The sequence below is a fragment of the Physeter macrocephalus genome, chromosome 18 (assembly GCF_002837175.3).
Source record: "Physeter macrocephalus isolate SW-GA chromosome 18, ASM283717v5, whole genome shotgun sequence".
NCBI classification, from domain to species: domain Eukaryota; kingdom Metazoa; phylum Chordata; class Mammalia; order Artiodactyla; family Physeteridae; genus Physeter; species Physeter macrocephalus.
The window spans coordinates 60,757,040-60,779,328 of NC_041231.1; the positions used below are offsets into that span (position 1 = coordinate 60,757,040).

At 40.2% G+C, this 22,289-nt stretch overlaps 1 protein-coding gene across 5 annotated transcripts in view; it reads left to right on the forward strand.

Annotated features, from left to right (window-relative positions):
* The first annotated feature begins 386 nt into the window (after positions 1 to 386).
* Positions 387 to 22,289, forward strand: part of SLC4A7 (solute carrier family 4 member 7) — a 121,021-nt gene continuing 99,118 nt past the window's right edge. For 2 of the 5 annotated variants that reach the window (XM_024116502.3, XM_028479172.2), the window contains exon 1: positions 399 to 669. In XM_024116502.3, the coding sequence (XP_023972270.1) occupies positions 622 to 669 (48 nt within the window). In that variant the 5' untranslated portion in view covers positions 399 to 621. Of the gene's footprint in view, positions 670 to 22,289 lie in introns of all 5 variants that reach the window. The other 3 variants (XM_024116500.3, XM_028479176.2, XM_024116501.3) reach the window with 2 other exon arrangements.

Genomic DNA, 22,289 nt, shown 5'->3' on the forward strand with positions numbered 1-22,289 from the left:
GACCTTCTTCCCTCCCGCCACGAGGAACGCGGTTAGGCGCCGTGGTGACCCCCAGCCCCCCTCGGACTAGGAAAACGAGCTAAACGCTTAGTATCGGTCACTTAAGATTTTACAGAGGGGCGAGCCTCCTTGAGGAGGTGGTGTGGCGCCGAGATGAGTGTGGAACCCCGAAGGCCTCCGAGTGGCTGGGACGCTCGTCTTCCTCCCACCCTCCCGCTCCACCTCTGGGCTGCCTGGCCGCCGGGCCGGGACTCGCCCGGGAGGACCCCGGCCAGCCGGGGGCGTGGCCCCAGGGGGCGGGCGTGTGAGCGGGGCCTACGCGCGTCACGGCCTGGCCCCGCCCTCGGGCCTCCGCAGCGCCCTCCTACCCGCCTCGGCCTCCGTCCAGCTCAGTGCTCGCTCCACGTTCGACGCTGCGGCCTCGAGCGCCCGCGAGAGGCAGCTTCGCGGTCGCCGCGCACGCGCCCCAGTCTCTCGCTTACGGCTCTCCCCACGCGAGCGCCTAGCCCACGATCGCACGTTCGTTTCCCCTCGCGCGTCCGGCTCTCGGCCGCGGCCGCGGCGGCGGGCGGACCGCGCGGGGCAGCAGCGGATCGGCCGCCGCGGGCTGGACGGCCGACCATGGAGGCGGACGGGACCGGAGAGCAGATGAGACCGCTTCTCACCCGGGTAACGAGAAGGGTGCGGGCGGCGGGGCTCCTCGGCAGGCGGGCGCGGGGCGCGGCGGACAAAGGCTGGGGCGCGGCGGGCCGGCCGCAGGTCCCGGGTCGGGCCCCCCCACCGCAGGCGGCCGGCGCGCCGGGGCAGCCCCTTTGTGTGACCGCCCAGAGCTGGGGGCGGGCGGCGCGGCGCCAAGGAGGCCGGCGTGGGGGGCCGACAGCGCGCCGCCGGCATCCCGGCTGCCGCGTCCCGGGGTCTCGGCATCCGGGGGGCCCGGCAGCCCGCGGGCTCGGCCAGTCAACAGCCGGACAGGCGCCTCCTCCTCTCCGCGGGGTCGCCTCTCCTTCCCGGCGTTCTCCCCGCCAGGTCTCTGTTCCAGTGGCCTTGGCGCTGGACTTGAGGTCAGACCCTCGATAAACCCATCCTCTCCCCGCGAGGAGGAGCGCGGCCCCACCTGGCTAAGCCACAGGCCGTGGTGAGGAGCCAGTTAAATCTTCCCTGTCTCCCTACCCGCCTGCCGCGCGCTTTGTTCCGGGACTTCTCCGGCCGCGTGGACGAGCCGCCTGCGTTGGCGGTCAAGGCTGCGTCTCGCCGCCGATTCTGCCCGGCCAGCCTCCTCCTCTCCTGGCGAGAACCCGAGTGTGCTCCTGCCGCAGGCCAAGTGCAAAGTGGAAGGTGTTCTGACCCTGCGCGCTGCTCTTTTCAGCAGCCTAGCAAAAGCGCGTTTTCCGCTGAAGCTGGGGGTGGCTTCAGCGTGAGATGGGAGTGGGGGTGGGCTTTCAAAAGGTCGGCATTCGCATTTGGTTTGCTGGACGGGCGGCCCACGCTCAAGAAACTGACTTCCTGCTTTCGTATAGGATGCATAGGTCCCCACAGTTGTGATTCTTTCTTCCCTTCATAGTTCGTGACTCAAAGGGCATAGAGGTGTTAGCTGCTTCCAGCTCTTACTTGGTGACCAGGAAAGGAGGGGAGGTTGCAGTGAAAAACTTACAGTCTTTCACAACTAACAGGAAAATTGCTTTTCACGTTATTTTCATTCAAGAATTTCACTTATTTCCCCGCTCCCCCCGTCCTTTTAGAGGTTATTGTAAGGGCCTGGAGAGTAGCCATTCATCATTTCAACATGTTCACCTATAAATTCTCAAAACATGGAGAGAAAGTTAGTTTCCAGACAGTGAAGTCATTTAGCAGTGGTTTTTGGGAAGATCACTCGTACTGATGGTAATGGAATCCTGGAAGCTCGTTCGTCCTAAGGATCTTCTGTAATTCTTTGTGTGGCCTTCGAATAAACTGTGTTTTAGATGTATTTCTTAGCACCTTCTCTGATACTATGTATCAGATACATTTGGCTGTTCTTAAATTATTTGCAAACTTTCAATTCAGAACAGTAAAGAGCATCAGCGTTTACATAAAGCTGGAGAGAAACTATGATGTGTTCTCAAATATTGCCTCCTTAGCTAGCAAAGGAGGCCTCTGATAATGCCATTGCCTTCCAAATCATTCATTCATTCATTGTGTTAACACTACTTAGAAGCCATTCTGTAGTATCCAACAAGACAGAACCAGCTCTGCTCAAATGAGGGAGACAAATGACAAAGGGATTATCAAACACTGTTATTAATGGCATGGCAGGGGAGCGCTTTGGAAGGGTATACCTCCTAAATCTTGGGAAGATAAGACTTGGCTACAGTAACCATATACAAATTGATAATATAAATCAAATATGATAAGCTATCATACAGTCTAAAAATAGAATGAGAAAACAGGAGAACTGTTGGTTTAAGTAGTAGAGAACACTATTACTTGAAAACTGGGAAGAGGAACTATTTGCATTGACAAAATTAACTCTTTGCTCACTGATTTTCCACTGGTAAATGCATGTCATAAAAGTGGAAGATTATGGTATTCGTCAGTCATAACTTCTTCTAGCCAACTGCTTAGCATAGTAAAAAAAAAAAAGTAGAATAAATTACTCCTAAAATGCTATCTTAGGTAAGTAATTATGCAAACATTTTTGAATAAATTGGTGGCAGTTTATATTACTCTGAAACTGGAGCCCATCTGTTTCATAAATCAGGCTCTAAGGTTTCTTCTGCTCTTAAAATTCTGTAATTTTCATTGATTTTGGTTTTAAGGAAGGGCATTTATCTTATAGAAAAAAATGCAACTTTTGTTTGCTTTGTACAAAAACTCATTATTCTAGGCCTCCCTGAGAATTGATTTGAGCTGTCATTCTTATTTTCTGGTATAGATTACAACAAATAGCACTGTTTAGAAGGTTCCCAGGTTTTAGCAAATGTTCTACTTTTAAGCACTATATGATTTAACAGGATTCTGTTAATAATTGTTATGTAATTTCATTCATTTTACCACTATCTATTAAGTATCTCCTAGGTGGCAGGCACTGGGGATATAAGCAGACAAGGTAGGCAGAATCCTAATCTCATTGAGTTTATTTTGGCATGTGTAGTGAATACAGTGATATCATTTGCATTCCTGCTAATTCCACTTGATTGCCAGTTAAAACATTTTCATGAGTTAGAAATACTTTTAGAAAAGTAGTTGTTAGTAGAAATGAAAGATATTAACAACCTGGTATGAATTCAGTGGTGATTGGCAGTAGAAGGTTTTTTGGTAGGTCTTTAAGTATGCATTCTCTTTGGGGAGCTCTCTGACTAGGTGTGGTTAGCTCTAGAGATATTAAGCACCCCAGGCACATTATAAGGATTTTAGTTCCCTTTTGGCCTTATAGTTGGTATCTCTGGGCCACAATCTGTGGAGATGTAATAAAGGGAACAATAGCAAATCTGTCATCAGTCCAACTGAAACTGTGGGACAGTTGAGTTGGATTGAAGAATTGGTTTATTTGGTAACTGAGCCGGGGAAGTACACAGGTTTTCTTCTAAGAGAACTTAAGATATGAAAATAGAGTGTTTTGTTACACTAAACTGTTAATTGAGTAGATTAAAATCGAAAGCCAAAGTAACCTGGTGTTGGAGGAACCTGGTATGTTATTTTAGTGGTATGTGGTGTGCTAAAACCTTGGCACTTATACTTGTCAACATCCTGTAATGCGTTTTTCTTCCTCTCCTTCCCTTTCTTACTGTATTTTGCTGCAAATGTGATCTTAAAGTAGATAGTATCTGCAACTCACAAAATGGGCCATTTATATCAAGGAGCATACAGGTGATTCATAGGGTTAATATTATAGATTATTCATTGTGGCTTTTGATTTATATTATAGCTTTCTCTTATTGATTAAGGATTCTTCTGTAGTTACTACTTTTTTTGCATACATTATTTCCAATTTTGCAATAAGCATGTATCAGTAACAAAGGTAAGTGTTTTTATATGTAAAGGTTCAGTTAGCTACCTCCCCCTCTTTTTTAGCCTCCTTTTGAACAAGAGAATTTTTGATTCCTGTACGAAGCGGGTAGCTATTCCAAGGTTCTAACTTAAAATGAAGTTTGCCTCTGTTTTTGTTAGCAGACAACTTTATGTATTTTGTTGAGTAGTACTCATTGAATTTTACAACTTGGGGAGACTTTTAGGATTATTTTTAATTGCAGTTGACCCTTGAACAGCACAGAAGTTAGGGGTTCTGACCCTCCATGCAGTGCAAAATCCTCCGTATCTGCAGTTCCACATCCACAGATTCAACCACCTGTGGATTGTGTAGAGATGTGGTACGTGTTTGTTGAAAAAAAATCCACGTATAAGTGGACCTGCGTTGTTAAAGGGTCAACTGTATAATGATAATAAACCATGAAGGGGTCTGTGGTTGGCATAGTGTTACGATGGTGTTTGGTGGTGCTGCTGCTGACAGTCTTCCTGAGGGCAGAGGGCCAGCAGACTGGAGTAGTCCTGGATTCCTAAAGTACTGACCCTTTGCTTCCATGGGCTGAATGCTTTTCAGTGACTGCTGTAAGATGAGAGTGGCCAAACACTTTTTCAGTGCTTGATTTAGGAAGATAATGAGATTATGCTATAGATTTGCATATTTATCTGGAGCTGATATGCCAGTATAGAAAGGTTTTAGTTTGGCTATTTTAAGCATATTTTCAGATTTCCTCCCAAGAGGTTATTTTAAAGTATTTTAATTTTTCTTTAGCCATAGTTTGAATTTTAATAAGTTTATTTAGAGCAGTTTTTTTGGGGGGGGCACAGTAAGTATCACAGTGAAGGGTGAAGCACAATCCATCTTTCATAACAAAATAGAAAATATGGACTAATATTTTTAATATCCTTTCTTTTTCTTTGTAGAGAGTGTTATGTTGACTGGTATCATTTGGTTCTCATTCTTTTCGCATGTCAGGCAGTATAGAATCGTCTTCTCTCCGGATTCTAGGACTGCATTGCTTCTTTTTGTCAGATTGCTCGATTTGGAGAGCTGTTGAGTTGTATATCATCTCTCATCAGACACTTGGGAAATGGATATATCTTTGAAAATGGATTCACGTGTGCAAGATGCCTATACTCATATAGAGCATGAGAAGAGACAAAATGATACTCAAAATCTTTTTTTCTCATAATTTCCCATAACATATAATTAACACTTGGTGCTTTTGTGCTTGGTGCCTGTTCTTTTATATACAGAATATTTTCAGCCTAATACTACTCTTTATTCTGGAAAAATACTGACAATACTTACACAGAACTCCTCTCACTTTAGGAATCGATATATTCAACAACAACAAAAAAGGAATGAAGCAAATTTATGTATAGTCGACTCTTCCCATTGAGTTCCATGGTAGTATTGGAGATGTTTCTGTTAAAATAAGTCCTTAAGAAACAAATTTTTGGTAAGAATTTAAATTAGAAGTTCCCATTGTACTATACTTTGGCCACTGGGATATTATCTTGATCTAGAAAACATCTTTCCTTTTCAAAATTTTAGCACTTTTTAATATTTGCCATGGGTGGGTGGGGTTCTGGGGGGACGAAGTGTCAGGGAAGGGAGGGAAGAGGGTATTACAGGGCTGTGTTTGTCTGAGTTATGACAGATGCAACTTTAGCGTCAGTCTTGATGAGAGGAGCCTGGGCTGGGCTTCAGCCCCTACGGGTTCTCTCCTCATTTTAATTTTTCTTTAGCCATAGTTTGAATTTTAATAAGTTTATTTAGAGCAGTTTTTTGGGGGGGGGCACAGTAAGTATCACAGTGAAGGGTGAAACACAATCCATCTTTCATAACAAAATAGAAAATATGGTCTAATATTTTTAATAGTTTGAATTTTAATAAGTTTATTTAGAGCAGTTTTTTTGGGGGGGGCACAGTAAGTATCACAGTGAAGGGTGAAGCACAATCCATCTTTCATAACAAAATAGAAAATATGGACTAATATTTTTAATATCCTTTCTTTTTCTTTGTAGAGAGTGTTATGTTGACTGGTATCGTTTGGTTCTCATTCTTTTCGCATGTCAGGCAGTATAGAATCGTCTTCTCTCCGGATTCTAGGACTGCATTGCTTCTTTTTGTCAGATTGCTCGATTTGGAGAGCTGTTGAGTTGTATATCATCTCTCATCAGACACTTGGGAAATGGATATATCTTTGAAAATGGATTCACGTGTGCAAGATGCCTATACTCATATAGAGCATGAGAAGAGACAAAATGATACTCAAAATCTTTTTTTCTCATAATTTCCCATAACATATAATTAACACTTGGTGCTTTTGTGCTTGGTGCCTGTTCTTTTATATACAGAATATTTTCAGCCTAATACTACTCTTTATTCTGGAAAAATACTGACAATACTTACACAGAACTCCTCTCACTTTAGGAATCGATATATTCAACAACAACAAAAAAGGAATGAAGCAAATTTATGTATAGTCGACTCTTCCCATTGAGTTCCATGGTAGTATTGGAGATGTTTCTGTTAAAATAAGTCCTTAAGAAACAAATTTTTGGTAAGAATTTAAATTAGAAGTTCCCATTGTACTATACTTTGGCCACTGGGATATTATCTTGATCTAGAAAACATCTTTCCTTTTCAAAATTTTAGCACTTTTTAATATTTGCCATGGGTGGGTGGGGTTCTGGGGGGACGAAGTGTCAGGGAAGGGAGGGAAGAGGGTATTACAGGGCTGTGTTTGTCTGAGTTATGACAGATGCAACTTTAGCGTCAGGCTTGATGAGAGGAGCCTGGGCTGGGCTTCAGCCCCTACTGGTTCTCTCCTCCAAATGTTCTTCTGTATCACCCTCAAAACCAAATGTGGTGGCCCTGCACGTATCACCTTTTCAATTTAATACCTCTTCTTTCCTAATCATTATAGCATGACTGTAATCATGCTTGGGGATTCTTTGATCTGCATTTAAAACGCACAGAATTTTTTTTGTTTCTCCTGGGCATTTACACAGTCATGTTCAAATTTGCTGCAGTTATATTTCTAGTAGATACTACTGTCTAATGTAAAATGTATTGTGTTTTTAAAATCCCAGATAAGATTATACATTGTATAAGATGAATTAAAGGCCAACTTTCTTAATCCTGTAAGAACCTAATTTATTTATTTAAAATAAGAGACACCTGTGTAAAAATCAGACCACAACCTCTTGTAAAGGTTCCCACAGTTATTTAATAGAATTTACTTTGCCTGATATCGTTAATTGTTAAATATGATCCCTTTGAGTATGCTTTATTCACTTTGCACCAAGGAACACCTCATGGTGAATTTTGTGCTGGTTTTTCATTAGCTTTGCATGAAAAGTGCTCTGAGTTCTGTCCTAGAGTTGGGTATTGATGGTGCCGTAGATAATATAGCACTATTTAAAATTGTTTCTAAAATAGATATGCCCATGGGGACTGTGGAAGGGCCTCAGGGGTCCGTGAATCCCCAGAAACTGAAAAATTTTAAGTTTATATGCACTACCCAGGAGAGGGTCAAATAGCTTTACATTCAGATCTCAAAGGGCTTTATAATTCAGAAAACAGCTAAGGCCTAGTCTAAAAATTAGCTCAGTTTGGTTTTGTGCCTTCCTTGGAAGTTCATAGTCTTATATTTTGCTTAAGTAGATGACAATAGTTATTATTTTTTTGGCCGTCATTGACTGATAAGAACTTTTTCTATTAGAAAGTAATACAAAAATATAAATAAAATTCTATTATTAGGTTGTATTTGGCTATAAGTTACATAACTTCAACTCCAAGTGATTTAACAAAAGGAAATTTACCATCTTGTTATCTCACATGATGAGAATACAGACTTGGTAACAATTCAGCGACTCATTGATTTCATTAAGAACTCATATTCCATCCATTACTCTACTCTGCCATTTAGTGGGGAGGCTTTGGTCTTAGACTGGCTCTCCTCATGTTCACAAGGAGGCTGTAGCATTTCGATCACATTCTAAAGCAACATTATCCAAAGACAGCAGAGACCCTCTCTTGTGCAACTTTTTTTAGGAATAAGGAAACCTTTCCCAAAAGCCACTTGACAGACTTCCGCATGTTTTACTGACCAGAATTCTGTTACATGCCCTTTTTTTTTTAACATCTTTATTGGAGTATAGTTGCTTTACAATGGTGTGTTAATTTCTTCTGTATATCAGCTATACATATACATATATCTCCATGTCTCCTCCCTCTTGCATCTCCCTCCCACCCTCCCTATCCCACCCCTCTAGGTGGACACAAAGTACCGAGCTGATCTCCCTGTGCTATGCGACTGCTTCCCACTAGCTATCTATTTTACATTTGGTAGTGTATATATGTCCGTGCCACTCTCTCACTTCATAGATGACAGTAATTATTAAATTCACCCCAGTATTTGCTAAAGTTTGTTTTTGCAAAATACTATACACCTGTAGAAGGTTTTACAAAAGAACCATTCTGTAGCCAAATTAATTTCGGCAAATTTCACGTGCTGTACTTTTGGGAGATTCACAGGTGGACACAAAGTACCGAGCTGATCTCCCTGTGCTATGCGACTGCTTCCCACTAGCTATCTATTTTACATTTGGTAGTGTATATATGTCCGTGCCACTCTCTCACTTCATAGATGACAGTAATTATTAAATTCACCCCAGTATTTGCTAAAGTTTGTTTTTGCAAAATACTATACACCTGTAGAAGGTTTTACAAAAGAACCATTCTGTAGCAAATTAAGTTCGGCAAATGTCACGTGCTGTACTTTTGGGAGATTCACAGTGCACAATGAAAGGCTCTGAGAAAGACATTCAGCTTTGATGGGGAGAGAATGCAGCCATGTGGGGTAGAAATTTCTGATGGTTCTTACAAAATATGAACAGTAGGTCACTGGGAATTCCCTGGCGGTCTAGTAGTTAGGGCTCTGTGCTTCCACGGCAGGGGACACAGGTTCGATCCTTGGTCTGGGAACTAAAACCCCGCATGCCGCGCAGCGCCCCCTCCCCGCCCCCCCGAAAAAAAGTAGGTCACTAATATGTTGTGTTATTATAGGTCTAAGAAAGCAAATCCTATGGTATTTATAATTCACTTTGTTACAGTAACAGGAGAGATTTGAAAAATGTATCACTTAAGAAGATACTTTGGAAGTAACATGATAGGGCACTGGATGAATAAATTATGGTATATCCACACCGTAGGTTGCTACAGCTATGAAAAAGGAATGAGGACGATCTCTTTGTACTGATGTGGAGAGATCTCTAGGATAAATTGATTTAAAAAAATCAAGGTGTGGGTCAGAAGATACTATTTCATGCCTTTTCTCTAAGGGGAGTAATAAGAATGTATATTTGTACTTACTAGTATTTGTATAAATACCCTGGAAATATTATCAAAAAACTAATAAAAACGACTGCCATTGAGGATATGAGGGAACAGGACTTGAGACAAGAGTGGGAACAAAACTTCAGTGTACGGTAAGTCCCCTACGTAGGAACTTTCAAAGATGTGACCGTGCATGTCCAATCGTGTAAGTTAGTTCACGTGTCTGGCGTACATTGTCACGTGTGTGCATCCTCTACAAGTGGTTGTACTTTTGTGTACTTTACAGTACTGTATAGAGTACAGTAGTACAGTATCTTTATTTCAAGCCCAGGATGTCTGGAAGCAAGTGTAAAAGCAGCAGTGATGTAGCTGGTACTGCTAAGAAGTGCCTGGAATTGGAGGCCCAGAGAAAGGATGGAGAGAGACAAGAGGAAGAAGAAGTAACTGAAGAACCAAAGAGATTCACGATGCAGAAAATGGCAAGGGGATTTTCTTTATTTGAGGAGGCACTGTTAGCTTTTGAGGCACAGGACCCGAAAGTGGAGCAGTACGCGAAGGTTGCAGCAGCCATTCAGAAGGCAATCCAGTGCTACCGTGTCATCTATGGTGGAAAAAAAAGAGCTACTACCCGGACATCACTGGATCGTTTTCTCAAGAGGGTAGATAGAATTGAATCCAGCAAGGAACCAGAACCTGTGCCATCAGTGTCAGGCATGAGTGAAATTGCAGCTTGCCCTCCGTCTCCTGTTGCTGACGACCCTTCATCTCTACCATCTCCCACCTCCTCTCCCTCCTCCAGTCAGTAACTCTTCTTGCCTGTTCACTTGATGCCAGCCCCTGTATGCCAGCTGTTGTACTGTACTATTGTACTTTTCAAGGTACTGGACTGTAAGATTAAAAATGTTTTTATTTTTTGTGTTTGTTTGTTTTTTATATATTATTTGTGTGGAAAGTATGATAAACCTATTACAGTACAGTACTATACAGCTGATTGTATTAGGTGGGTACCTAGGCTAACTTTGTTGGACTTACGAACAAATTGGACTTACGAATGTGCTCTCAGAACGGAACTCGTTCATATGCAGGGAACACACTGTATACCTTTCAATATAGTTTTGATTTTTGAACCATGCAAACGTATTCAGTAAAATAGGATGATTTCTTATATTGTTTTATGTCATGGGTTGACATATTTATCCAGCTATTTCATGAAAGAGAATTGTGTAGCTGTCGATATAGTGTAATATATTATGAGCTACATAATTTTTCATGTTCTAAAGGTGCCATATAACAATACATGTCTATCAGTAAAATCAGATACTACATGCCTAATTATGATAATGAATGCTCAATTCCTTTGGAAATTTTAAGTTTGCATGTTACCGATGTCCTGATCCTTCTCTCCCTTTCAACTTCTTTCTATAAAAGGATTTAGATTAGTGAGGAGTCAGTGGAAGGTAGGATGTGGGAAGAGACTGAGGGTGATGCTGTTATAAATGTGCCTTAGGTGTAAGGAAGTAACTGCCTGGTTATATATATGTCTTTAAACTTCATTTTCCTTTATGATTTTTATACTTCCCTTCGATTGAGGATCATATACATTAAAAAAATTATCCGGGTTAATTACATTTGTTGAGAGTACTGTGGTACAGTTGCAGGGGCCCCACTCACATTGCTGTCCTGTGTCTGCTCCGGAAGGCAGCGTCTGCCTTGCTGACTGGCTTCTCTGGGCTGTGCAGCATGGCATTGCTCTGGGAAGACGCCCCTATAACTGCGGGTTCCTCCTGTGTAATCCATGTGAAATGTCTAGCCCTACACTTTAAAAAATTAGTTACATGTAAAACTAAAGAAATGATTTCCACTTAGCCAGTTTTTAGAAGCCAGTAATTTGGAAAAGAGTGATGATCATTTTTTTCCCTCTCCTGAAGGTGTTTTTATATTTCCATTTGAGTGTAAACCTCAGTGATATTCTGAGACTACAGCATGTCAGGTGAAACAGTGAAACCCCACTGAAGACTGCTCACTCTTCCTTCAATCGCAGCACTGGTGGTAAAGGATGTCATTTTTCTCACACTGATGTGCGTCACTTATCTAGGATTTTTGGTTTTAACCTTGCTGTGGCTAAGTTGGTGAAGAACTGGAAACTGACTTTTTAGAGGAAGCCTGCTTTGAGCCATGCATTTTTTAGGCATCTTTTTTTTTTTTTTTTTTTTTTGGTGGGTATGCGGGCCTCTCACTGTTGTGGCCTCTCCCGTTGTGGAGCACAGGCTCCGGACACGCAGGCTCAGTGGCCATGGCTCACGGGCCTATCCGCTCTGCGGCATGTGGGATCTTCCTGGACCAGGGCACGAACCCATGTCCCCTGCATCGGCAGGCGGACTCTCAACCACTGCGCCACCAGGGAAGCCCTAGGCATCTTTAAATCACTTACTATTCCTATTGCAGATGTGAACTCATAGGCAGAGAGGGTTTCTGAAATTTCCCAGGCCATACGGTTAGTAAGAGGCTAACCTGAGATTTGAACTCATGGTTGGTGCCAGACCACTGCTTACTCCTCGTCTTCCATCTCTCATTAGTCTGGAGTAATGAGAGATCCCTGTTTGTCAGTACCTTAACATTAAGCATACTAGGTGATTTTACTGGTGTGTAAAATTTTTACTGGTGTGAAAACTGTAGTTTTCTTCTATATTTAAAAGCTTTATTACTATAACTTTTGTGAATTAGTTGCTAATATTACAGAAGTTAAATATTTTAATGAAATTTGCCCCTTTGCCTCCAGGTTCTCTGAGGGCTGGGATAGAATTTTTCTGGATCATTACTCAGTTCTCAACTAGGTCTGTTCTAGGTTTTCAAACATAGAAGGTATCCAGTGAATATTTGTTCAATGAATGAATGCTAGGATAATACCATGAACTCATAGATTTGAAGTTGAATATATTTCTAGTTAATTGTTTAATCAGTAATCTAATAAATTATATAACTTTGTGGTTAAGAGAAAGGCTTCTACTTTGCTTGATATAACTGCCAGTAGAAGAGAATAGAATGTTCCTTTCCTTGGTTCTATTGAGGGGGAATATTGAATAAATGGTTTGGATTGATCCCAAAGTAAGAGTACTTACATTTTTTTTAACCTGAGCTAGGATTTTAGGCAAGTGAGCATTAAACATCATTAAAATGAAAATTTTATGACTCTTAAGATATTTTCACAAGTTTGAAATACATTTCTGTTGATTGTTGGAAAACAGTAGGTATTTTACTTATATATTAATACTTCTATAATAGTTTCTTCATGAAAATCAGTGACTTTCAAAATATATGATTATAGCCAATGGCAAGAAAAGGGATCTCAAATCCCAGATATGATGTCAGCTGTTATATATATTGGTTTAAAATTGTGCTGTTTTTATTAATTCTTTAGAATTATTACTTACATAATAGAACTTTTTTGTTCATCTGCTTTTAATTTTGTACCTTTGAGGGTTGTGGACCCTCTTCCTTCCTGGACTCTGCCTCCCTAACTTTGCAGTCCATGCATCACTGCCTGTGCAGGTGCTGTAAGTAACCAGTGCACTGACTCAGCATCCTTCGTATTCTGTGCTTATTGCTGTTTTCCTTTACTTGTTCCCAAATGACCTCATAATATGTTCAGGAGGAGCTTCCTTTTCGATTTTTGCACGTGCCATTAGCAGTATCCTCAGGATAAGTTTCTGTTAGGAGACTGTTTATGTCTGGCCAACTTGTAATAAGGGATTCATTCAGACTAAAATTGGCCTTCATTTGGTCTTTCATTTTATTTTATTGAGCTATTTTTATTCAGTAATAGGAAATTTACTAAATAACCACAAGCCCAGAACCTCTTTTTCAAAACGAGGTAAAATTTGGAAGTAGCTTAACTTTAGTCCCTGGTGTAACAGCTACATGCTTGTGTTTCAGACACACCTGGGTTCCGTATCCCTAATCTGCCACCAGGTGGCCTTGGCAGCAGCTACCATTGTTTTCCTTTAATTGTTCCCAAATGACCTCATAATATGTTCAGGAGGAGCTTCCTTTTCGATTTTTGCACGTGCCATTAGCAGTATCCTCAGGATAAGGTTCTGTTAGGAGACTGTTTATGTCTGGCCAACTTGTAATAAAGGATTCATTCAGACTAAAATTGGCCTTCATTTGGTCTTTCATTTTATTTTATTGAGCTATTTTTATTCAGTAATAGGAAATTTACTAAATAACCACAAGCCCAGAACCTCTTTTTCAAAACGAGGTAAAATTTGGAAGTAGCTTAACTTTAGTCCCTGGTGTAACAGCTACATGCTTGTGTTTCAGACACACCTGGGTTCCGTATCCCTAATCTGCCACCAGGTGGCCTTGGCAGCAGCTACCATCTTTGAATCTCATTTTTCTCATCTGTAAAATTGATATTATAATACTTACAGGGCTTTTTCATGATTAGGGAAAGGAATATACTATATAAAATGCTAACTGTGACCTTGGAAACTTGTTATGAATAATCATCCTGTGTTCTTATAAATTATCTCATGTAACAGAATTCTAAGAGTTAGTGTACATATTGATTGAAGAAATAGATAGAAAATAGAAAGTCTTAACTCCCCTTAAACCCTGGCATTGAGAGATTCTGATTAGCTCTGTGCGGAGGGACTGTGTATTAGGAAACACTCGGTTTTCCTCCTGTGCTTCTCGTCTATGCTCACGCTACTACCATCCTTGCAGCAGTTCTGACATCAGATGTGTGCAGGTTGTTCCCACACCAAGCAGTTCTGTGACAGCGGCTGAGTGTCCTGTAATCTCACTCAGTTCTGACACTCTCCATCTGGAGATGGTGTCAGGTCCCATGGGCTCAGTCTCACAAGGCTGCCTGCCCCCCGCCCCCACCCCTTCAGATGCCACTTGCAAGTCCTGATGGCCCCCTGGGCATCTGAGTCATCAGCTATAAATCAGAGGTTTCCGTGACTCCCTCCTTGGAGTTGATTAATTTGCTAGAGTGGCTCACGGAACTCAGGAAAAGTTTACTTGCCATTTGCCAACTTACTATAAAAGGGTGTGATAAAGGATACAGATGAACATCCAGATGAAAGAGATACACAGGGCCAGGTATATGGGAGATGCCGTCTCTGGGAAGCCACTCTCCCACTTCCTTCATGTATTCAGGAACCCAGAAGCTCTCCAAATGCCTTACTTGTGGGATTTTTATGGAGGCTTCATCATGTAGGCATGACAGTCATTAAATCCTTCTCCAGTCCCCTCCCCTCTCTGGAGAATGGGGGCTGGGACTGAAAGTTCCAAGATTCTCGCCATGGCTTAGTCTTTCTGGTGACCGCCCCCATCCAGGAGCTTACCCAGTCACCTCATTAGAACAAGACACTGCTGTCACCCAGGAAGCTCCAAGGGATTTAGGAGCCCTGTGTCAGGAACTGGGGTCAAAGACCAAATACTAGAACAAAAGATGTTCTTAGTGCTGTATTACTTAGGAGATTACAAGGGCTTTAGGAGTTCTGTGCCAGGAACCAGGGACAGAGACCAATATCTATATTTATTGGTCTCTTATCTCACAGGTTAGATAATGGGTTATTGCCTTACACCTCAAATTTAAAAGAATATAATTATACTTTGACAAAGTGTTTAGAAGTTTAAAGCATAATATAGTTATTTTTCTTTAAATAATTTTAACCATTTGACAAAACATTTAAAATGTGATGTATGTCTCCTTTTAAAAATAGACTACTGATCATTAACTAGCTTTAGGCTTGTGGGTATTTTTAATCTTATCTTGTTTTAATTATTTTCTTTTGTCATTGAATTTCTTATCTACTATAGATTTGTTACAGATAACAAATGAAATCTTGTAATTATTAAATGGGATGGGGGAAGGGTTTTCTGTTACGTCACTCTGGCACAAATTTTACCACCTACGTGGATGGTCTTCTAATTCTTGGCTTGTTGTAGATTGCTGGGGTTGCTAGATAGCTTAATACTGTCTTGATGAGATTTTACTCTATTTTCTTGTTAGGATATCAGAATTTAGTTTGCAGGGTATTACAATGCAAAAGAGTTTCGCACACTGCTTGGCAGAGTAGGTATAAGATAGTTCCTAGTTATTCTGCTGAGGCATGATAATAAGAAATTATACTTTATAAAGAGTTCATAGTTTCTTCTTAAATTTAATTGTCATTTATATTATTTTTTCTGTAGTCTGAAGTAACAAGAATGTATTTTATTGGATAAAGTGAATGTTATGAATTTTGTTTTGCGTATACATACACACATACATACATATAAATGTATAACAGTCATTTTATATACGTGATTATGTGTTTATTTGAATCATTGGATAATTAAACAATATAGAGACACTTAGGAATTTTCAGATTAACTATGTAACATTGAATTTTATTGAGTTAAAATAGTCAAGTTTTCATTCTGTTTTATGAACATGTGATTTCTCATGAGAGTTTTAAAGTAAGGCAGTTTGTTTTAAGGACGTCAGTACGGACTTAATTAAGTTAACTACTTTTCTGAGGTTGATGTTTTCTTACCTACGTTTTTCAAGTTACTTCAAATCATTTTTAAAGACAGTTTTGATAGAGTAAGATATAAATAAAGTAATTTTATTGATTAGAAATCAAAACATAGTATTTTAACATAATGATCTCACAGCAAGGTATGACCTCCCCCAAATTTAGAATTCACATTGGAGGTGTGAGGAGGGGTGGGTGATAAGGTGGTAAAGCGGGGTGAGGGAAGGGATTTTAGATTAAATTTCATCATTTCAGATCACAGTTGAAAATTACCAGTTGCCTGTTTTACATAATTGCATCTACTCAGTTTTTATATGTTAACTTATTTTGATATCATCTGCTAATTGCATTGATTTAGCAATAAATGGGTTTAAAAGGTTAAGTGCTGAATATTGAGTGGATTAGCCATGAGGGATTGTTTTACACTTGCAGTGCCGGTGCTTCTCCCCTTAAGGTTGTGAACTTCAAATAGTTAGGGGCAGTCTGAGATGACAGTTTGGTGGCAGTGAATTTCAGATCATTGGGGATTGCTTCATCTCCCTGTGTCTAGAATAGGCAGAGAGAGGTATCTGATGGAGGAGTAAATCATGTTCATTGAGAAAATTTTTGCAGAAAGCCAAAATGATAACATTTTCCAAGCAGCCTCAAGAGAATGGTCTATATACCTTAATAAAGTAGCATTGGTAGACTAACTTTGGTTGGGCCTGTGGGTAAGGGCCAGTTACTGTTTAAATGCCTTGAATCACTGTAGTGTCACAGCTTTTATCTTAGTTTATCTGAAGTAAATAAACTTGACCTATGGTTTACAGAGTGCAGGTCTAGCGTCTTTAGTGAGAATGTTTTACTTAACTGTGTGGTTTGTGAAGTACAGCTTTAACTTGCTCCTCTTCACGTTGTCCTCCACTTTTCAGAGTAGCTGTGGAGTTAAAACCCTGACGAGCCTGTGCTTGTCCAGCTTTTAAAGTACAGATCTTCCTCAACTTACAGTGGGGTTATGTTTCGATAAACCCTTCGTAAGTTCAGAATATCCTAAGTTGAAAATGCTTTTAACACATTTAACCTATAGGACAGCAGAGCTTAGCCTACCTGAGATGTGCTCAGGACACTTAACATTAGTCTATAGCTGGGCACAGTTATCTATCTCAAAGCCTAATTTATGATAAAGCATTGAAAAATATCTCATGTAATTTATTGAATACTGTACTGAAGGTGAAAAGTGGAATGGTTGTCTGGGTACAGAATGGTTCTAAGTGTGTTGGTTTGGTTGTTTACCCTCAGGATTGCATGGCTGAGTGGGAGCTGTGGCCGCCCAGCCTCACCAGAGAGGGTCATCCCATGTATTGCTAGCCTGGGAAAAGATCAAAATTCAAAAATGGAAGTACGGTTTCTACGAGATGTGTACTGGTTTAATACCATGGTAAAGTGGAAAAATTGTTAAGTTGAACCATTTGAAGTTGGGGACCATCTAAAATTTAGGGCGAGTTATCCCGCGTATTCATTGTCTCTGAATTGTCTCACTGTTTTCCAAACTGCAGGTTGTGACTTGTTAGTGGTTGCAGAAACAACTAGTGGATTATCACAAGCATTAAAAAAGAAAAGAAACAGGAGTAGAAAATAACAATACATTGCAATAGTAAGGGCAAATATTGTTTTGTGGAACTTCTGTTTTATATATACATACGCAGACATGTAAACAGATATATGCATACTGGTTGTGATGTAAAATGTATTCCCAGGGGTTGCTATTAAACAATTTTTAAAAAAATCCCTTTCTATAAATTAACATGTGATTGCATTTATTTAGGAATAATATTTACACGTTTTTCATTTAAAAGTTTAACATATGCAAGTAAGTATTTAGATGCTGTTATTTGTCTTATAAATTAATGCTACATCAGCAGTTTTTATATTGGAGAATTTAACTTTATATTTCATTAATAGTAGCTTACTGGTTCCATGTATAATAAATGAAGTGTAATGAAAAGGAAGAACTGTCAACAGATTTCTGTTCATTTTCAAACTCTCATCAACTAATTCTTTAGGCTCGTGAGCAAAAAAAATTTATAATATTTGTAATTAGAAAGACTTTGTTTAGTCAATTTGACCCAGAAGTACCTGAAATACTGCAATATTTTTAATGAGACTATCCTTTGGAAAGGACCTATATGGAAGATGCTGTAGAGATCTTGCCTTTACTGTTGAATCAATACTCTATTAGTACAGTTTAAGTGCTTTGAGATTTTTTAAGAGGCAAGATGAGAAGCATGGAATGCTTAGTGACATTGAATTAGAAGAGGCTTGCAAGAAGACAGGTATTATTTATTGTATTGGATAATCCTTAGAGACTGAACTATAATATAAGACTCAGTATATTTGCAGATTAAGTATCTGAAAGTGAAAAAAGCAAAATATATTCCTGTGTGATTTAACTTTTTGTGCGTATATTCAATAATTATTATTAATATTGAATACTGAAGTAGGTCAAAAGTAAATATTGACTATCTCTTGGAGGTGGAATTTGAAGGTAGACAGATTATTATGTTTTAGTTTTCAAAATTTTTAGTGTGTGTAATGTTTTAGTAATAAAAGTATTTTTAAGTATCTGAAGTTATCCTCTTATAGCCATTTCCCACACAGATCAGTCAAATGATTATTTCTAAAAGAGGTAAATTATTTTTCGGGGATTGGATAAAATGGTCAGTCATCTTTTTTGGAGACTGCTAACTGTATCATCATTTTTGGCACCATAGTAATGGCTTTTAATTGCTATGTGTTTTCAATACCTGTGTGTTTTGTTTTTAATGTGAAGATGGTTGTAGTGAAAACCATTTTCACATAATTGAAGTTTAGGCTTTTGAAGAGTTTAAGTGTGTTTAGGCATGCCCCTCATCTTACCAGAAGTCCTCTAAATTACGTAGGCCATTCTAGAAATGAGTCCCTTTAAGAAGTTTTCAAGGGTAATCAATGTCTAAGTTTTTGATGACTGTTACAGAAGTTGACAATGAAACTATGATAAGAATTTATGCCCATTTCTAATTTACAGGGTCATTAATGTGATTTGGCAACCAGTATATTCCCATCATTCTTTTTTTTTTGCGTTACGAGGGCCTCTCACTGCTGTGGCCTCTCCCGTTGTGGAGCACAGGCTCCCGACGCGCAGGCTCAGCAGCCATGGCTCACGGACCCAGCCGCTCCGCGGCACATGGGATCCTTCCGGACCCGGGCACGAACCCGTGTCCCCTGCATCGGCAGGCGGGCTCTCAACCACTGCGCCACCACGGAAGCCCCTCCCATCATTCTTATTTGAACTTTGAGGATTCTTTGTTGCTTATTCTCCCCCCCACCCTTTTTTCCCCTCTTTCCACTGTTTGCACTTTCTTTCATATCTAGTTCGAATCTGTGGCCCATATATATTTCATTTAAACACCTAAGCTGTTATCTAGTTTTTTCTTCCAGAATCTTTTTTTGAAGGGCATTCATTCGATACTTGCCAAGGCTTTTAAAAATAAAATTGTTAAGTTGATGGTTTTCCTTACTTTTCCTTTCTGTGCTCTTAACTGCCATGTTTGTAGTCCCTCACCCAGACTTGCCCCACTGTGAACAGTAGTCATTACATTTCTTATTCTTTACATGGAAGCATTCACTGCTGCCAAATGCTGCATGAGAAACTGTTTGAGACAGACATTTCATAAAGATGTACTTTATGAAAGTTCATTTACTTCACAGGATATATATTTGTAAAGTATAAAAATTAAAAAATAGCATCGGGACTTACCTGGTGGCACAGTGGTTAAGAGTCCGCCTGCCAATGCAGGGGACACGGGTTCAAGCCCTGGTCCGGGAAGATCCCACGTGCCGTGGAGCAACTAAGCCTGCGAGCCACAACTACTGAGTCTGAGTGCCACAACTACTGAAGCCCTCGTGACTAGAGCCCGTGCTCCGCAACAAGAGAAGGCACTGCAGTGAGAAGCCCGCGCACCTCAACGAAGAGTAGCCTCCGCTTGCTGCATTTAGAGAAAGCCCACGCACAGCAGCGAAGACCCAACGCAGCCAAAAATAAATATAAAAAAATAATAAACTTATAAAAAAAGAAAACATATTTATGGTTAAAAAATAGCATTTGTATAGAGATACCTAATAGTATTAGTCACTTTGTAAAGTAATTGATTTTATATAATTTTCAATTTTTATTATAAATTAGTGATCATATTTCTGATATTGCTAATAGTTTGTTTTTTTGATTTTTAATTTTTTTAATTTATTGACAGTAGTTTAACTGAATATTTACTCATGTGCTGTGAGTAGTGTTAGAACATAACCCTGTCAGTCACATGTAATAGTGTAACGTTCCTATTGTACAAATGAGGAAAATGAGTCTCAGGAAGATGAGGCCTCTGTGCACGTTCACTCAGCTGGTGAATCGAGGAATCAGAGTTCACACCCAGACTGTCTGGCCCTCAAGCTGGTACAGTAAGTGCCCTTAATATCCATCTTAATATTGTAGAAAATGCTCACAAAGCAAACATAGAATACCTTTTATTTTGTGCTCAATCCTGTCTTTTTCTTAATATGAATGGGAATGTTTGTAGTGGATATATGTAGTGGATATAGCCTATGTCTTTCTAAAAGTTAAAAGGTGATGGTTTTTGTTGTTGGTATTTAGCCAGTTTTTTCCCTCTTCCTGCTGAGAGAACTGATTAAAAGTATGTTTTTATTACCTTGGCATATCTGTTGAACTTTTGAGGCTTATGCTGTGTAGCTGTAGCACCCTGTATCTTTCTTCCCTGTTATCTACTAAAGTGTACTCAGCTATTGGAAATGTTGACACCTGACTCACAGTCTTCCCGTTAGGTCCCCTAGGCTAAGGCCTGTTATTGTCTTAGGTTATTTGAGAGTGCCAGTGGGGTGACCCATATCAGTTTGTTGATTTTTCTCATCTGCCAGGGCCCTTACTTCCATTCTGCAATGCTCATGGCCTTATGGCCTTAACTTCTGGAGCTCCTCCTGTATAAGTGAATTCTTAAATTTAGATATTTGAGTCTAACCACAAGCTCCTTTTTTTTTTTAAAGCTCTCTTCTCTTACTCTACTAATCCCATAATTCTTATTCTTTGAACTTTGAGGCTCTTGAGTCACATACTACCCCCATCCCCCGCCTCCACGGCCCTATCCATTTTAGAATGCACGGCCCATATCCAGCCTCTGTCTTGTTTGAGAGAGAGAATACCATCATGTCTATTAGTATTAAATATGTTGGTAAATCCCTAATTCTTAATCAATCTAACTGTGCTGAGATTGCTCAACACAAGTGGAAAAATTGTTACGCAGCCTTATAGGTTGGTACCCCTCTCCATTCAGGTTTCTTTCTGGTTCCTCAGAGATAGAAAATACTCCCTTGTCTTTCTAATTCACTCCTATTCTCTGCAGTGGGTACATTGAACATTCCCTGCTCTCTTCAGACTGTATCCTCTCACCCCTCAATCCTAGGAAATGCTGCTACTTTCTTCACAGAGTCAGTAGAAGATGCCAGAAGGGAGCTCCCATCCACTGCTATTTCCACTTGGATAACTCAGCTGAGACAACATGTTTTACAACTTATCAAACCTTCCCTTCTTTCTGCATTTCTTATCTCAGTGAATGGGTACCACTCTCTGTTTGGTTACTCAGATTTGAAAATGTGAGCGTTATCTATGACTTTTCTCTCCCTCTACCCAAACACCAAATCCAGTTGACTCAGCATCCTAACTGTCTCTAGTTAAGTCTGTTTCTCTCCATATTTCCTTTGACCACCGTATTTGCTATTGTCTGGAATAATGCAGCACCCTTCTAGCTGGCTTCTAGTGTTAAAGAAAAAATATTCTGTTAAGGAAAAAATTATTCAGTGACCCTTGTTAAAGAATGGTAAAGCAGACTTTTTAAGGGAAGCTGTCATGGTGTGTGTAGGGACTACTGCAGTGGGGGAGAGATATGGGACTCAACTCTTAACCAAGGACAAGTGGCCGTTTATATCCAAGAAGCAGGGGTAGGAGGCAGTGGATGGAAAATTGCTAAGAAGAAACATCAGAGGGAGGCAGGTTCTTGTTAGAACAACTCAGCAGAGTTGCTGAAGGCAGGACAGGGTGACAAGATACTGATGATGAAGGATTTTCACCAAACTGACTTAGCAAGATTCTTGCTCACGCTGGATTCTACAGAGAGGGAAGCTGGAGGTTGGCTCAGAGGATCCTAGTTAAAGTTTGGCCAAAGGAGAGAGTCTTTATTATAATTCTCTACACTGTTACCTTGCTAGAGAGACCTCCCCTGTTTAAAGCCCATTGCTCTCAGAATGAGTCTGAAACTTACCCAGGTCCTGAAAGGTCCTGCACATTTTGTCTGTTCCATCTTTTTCTGTCCATAGTCGGTATATTTTAG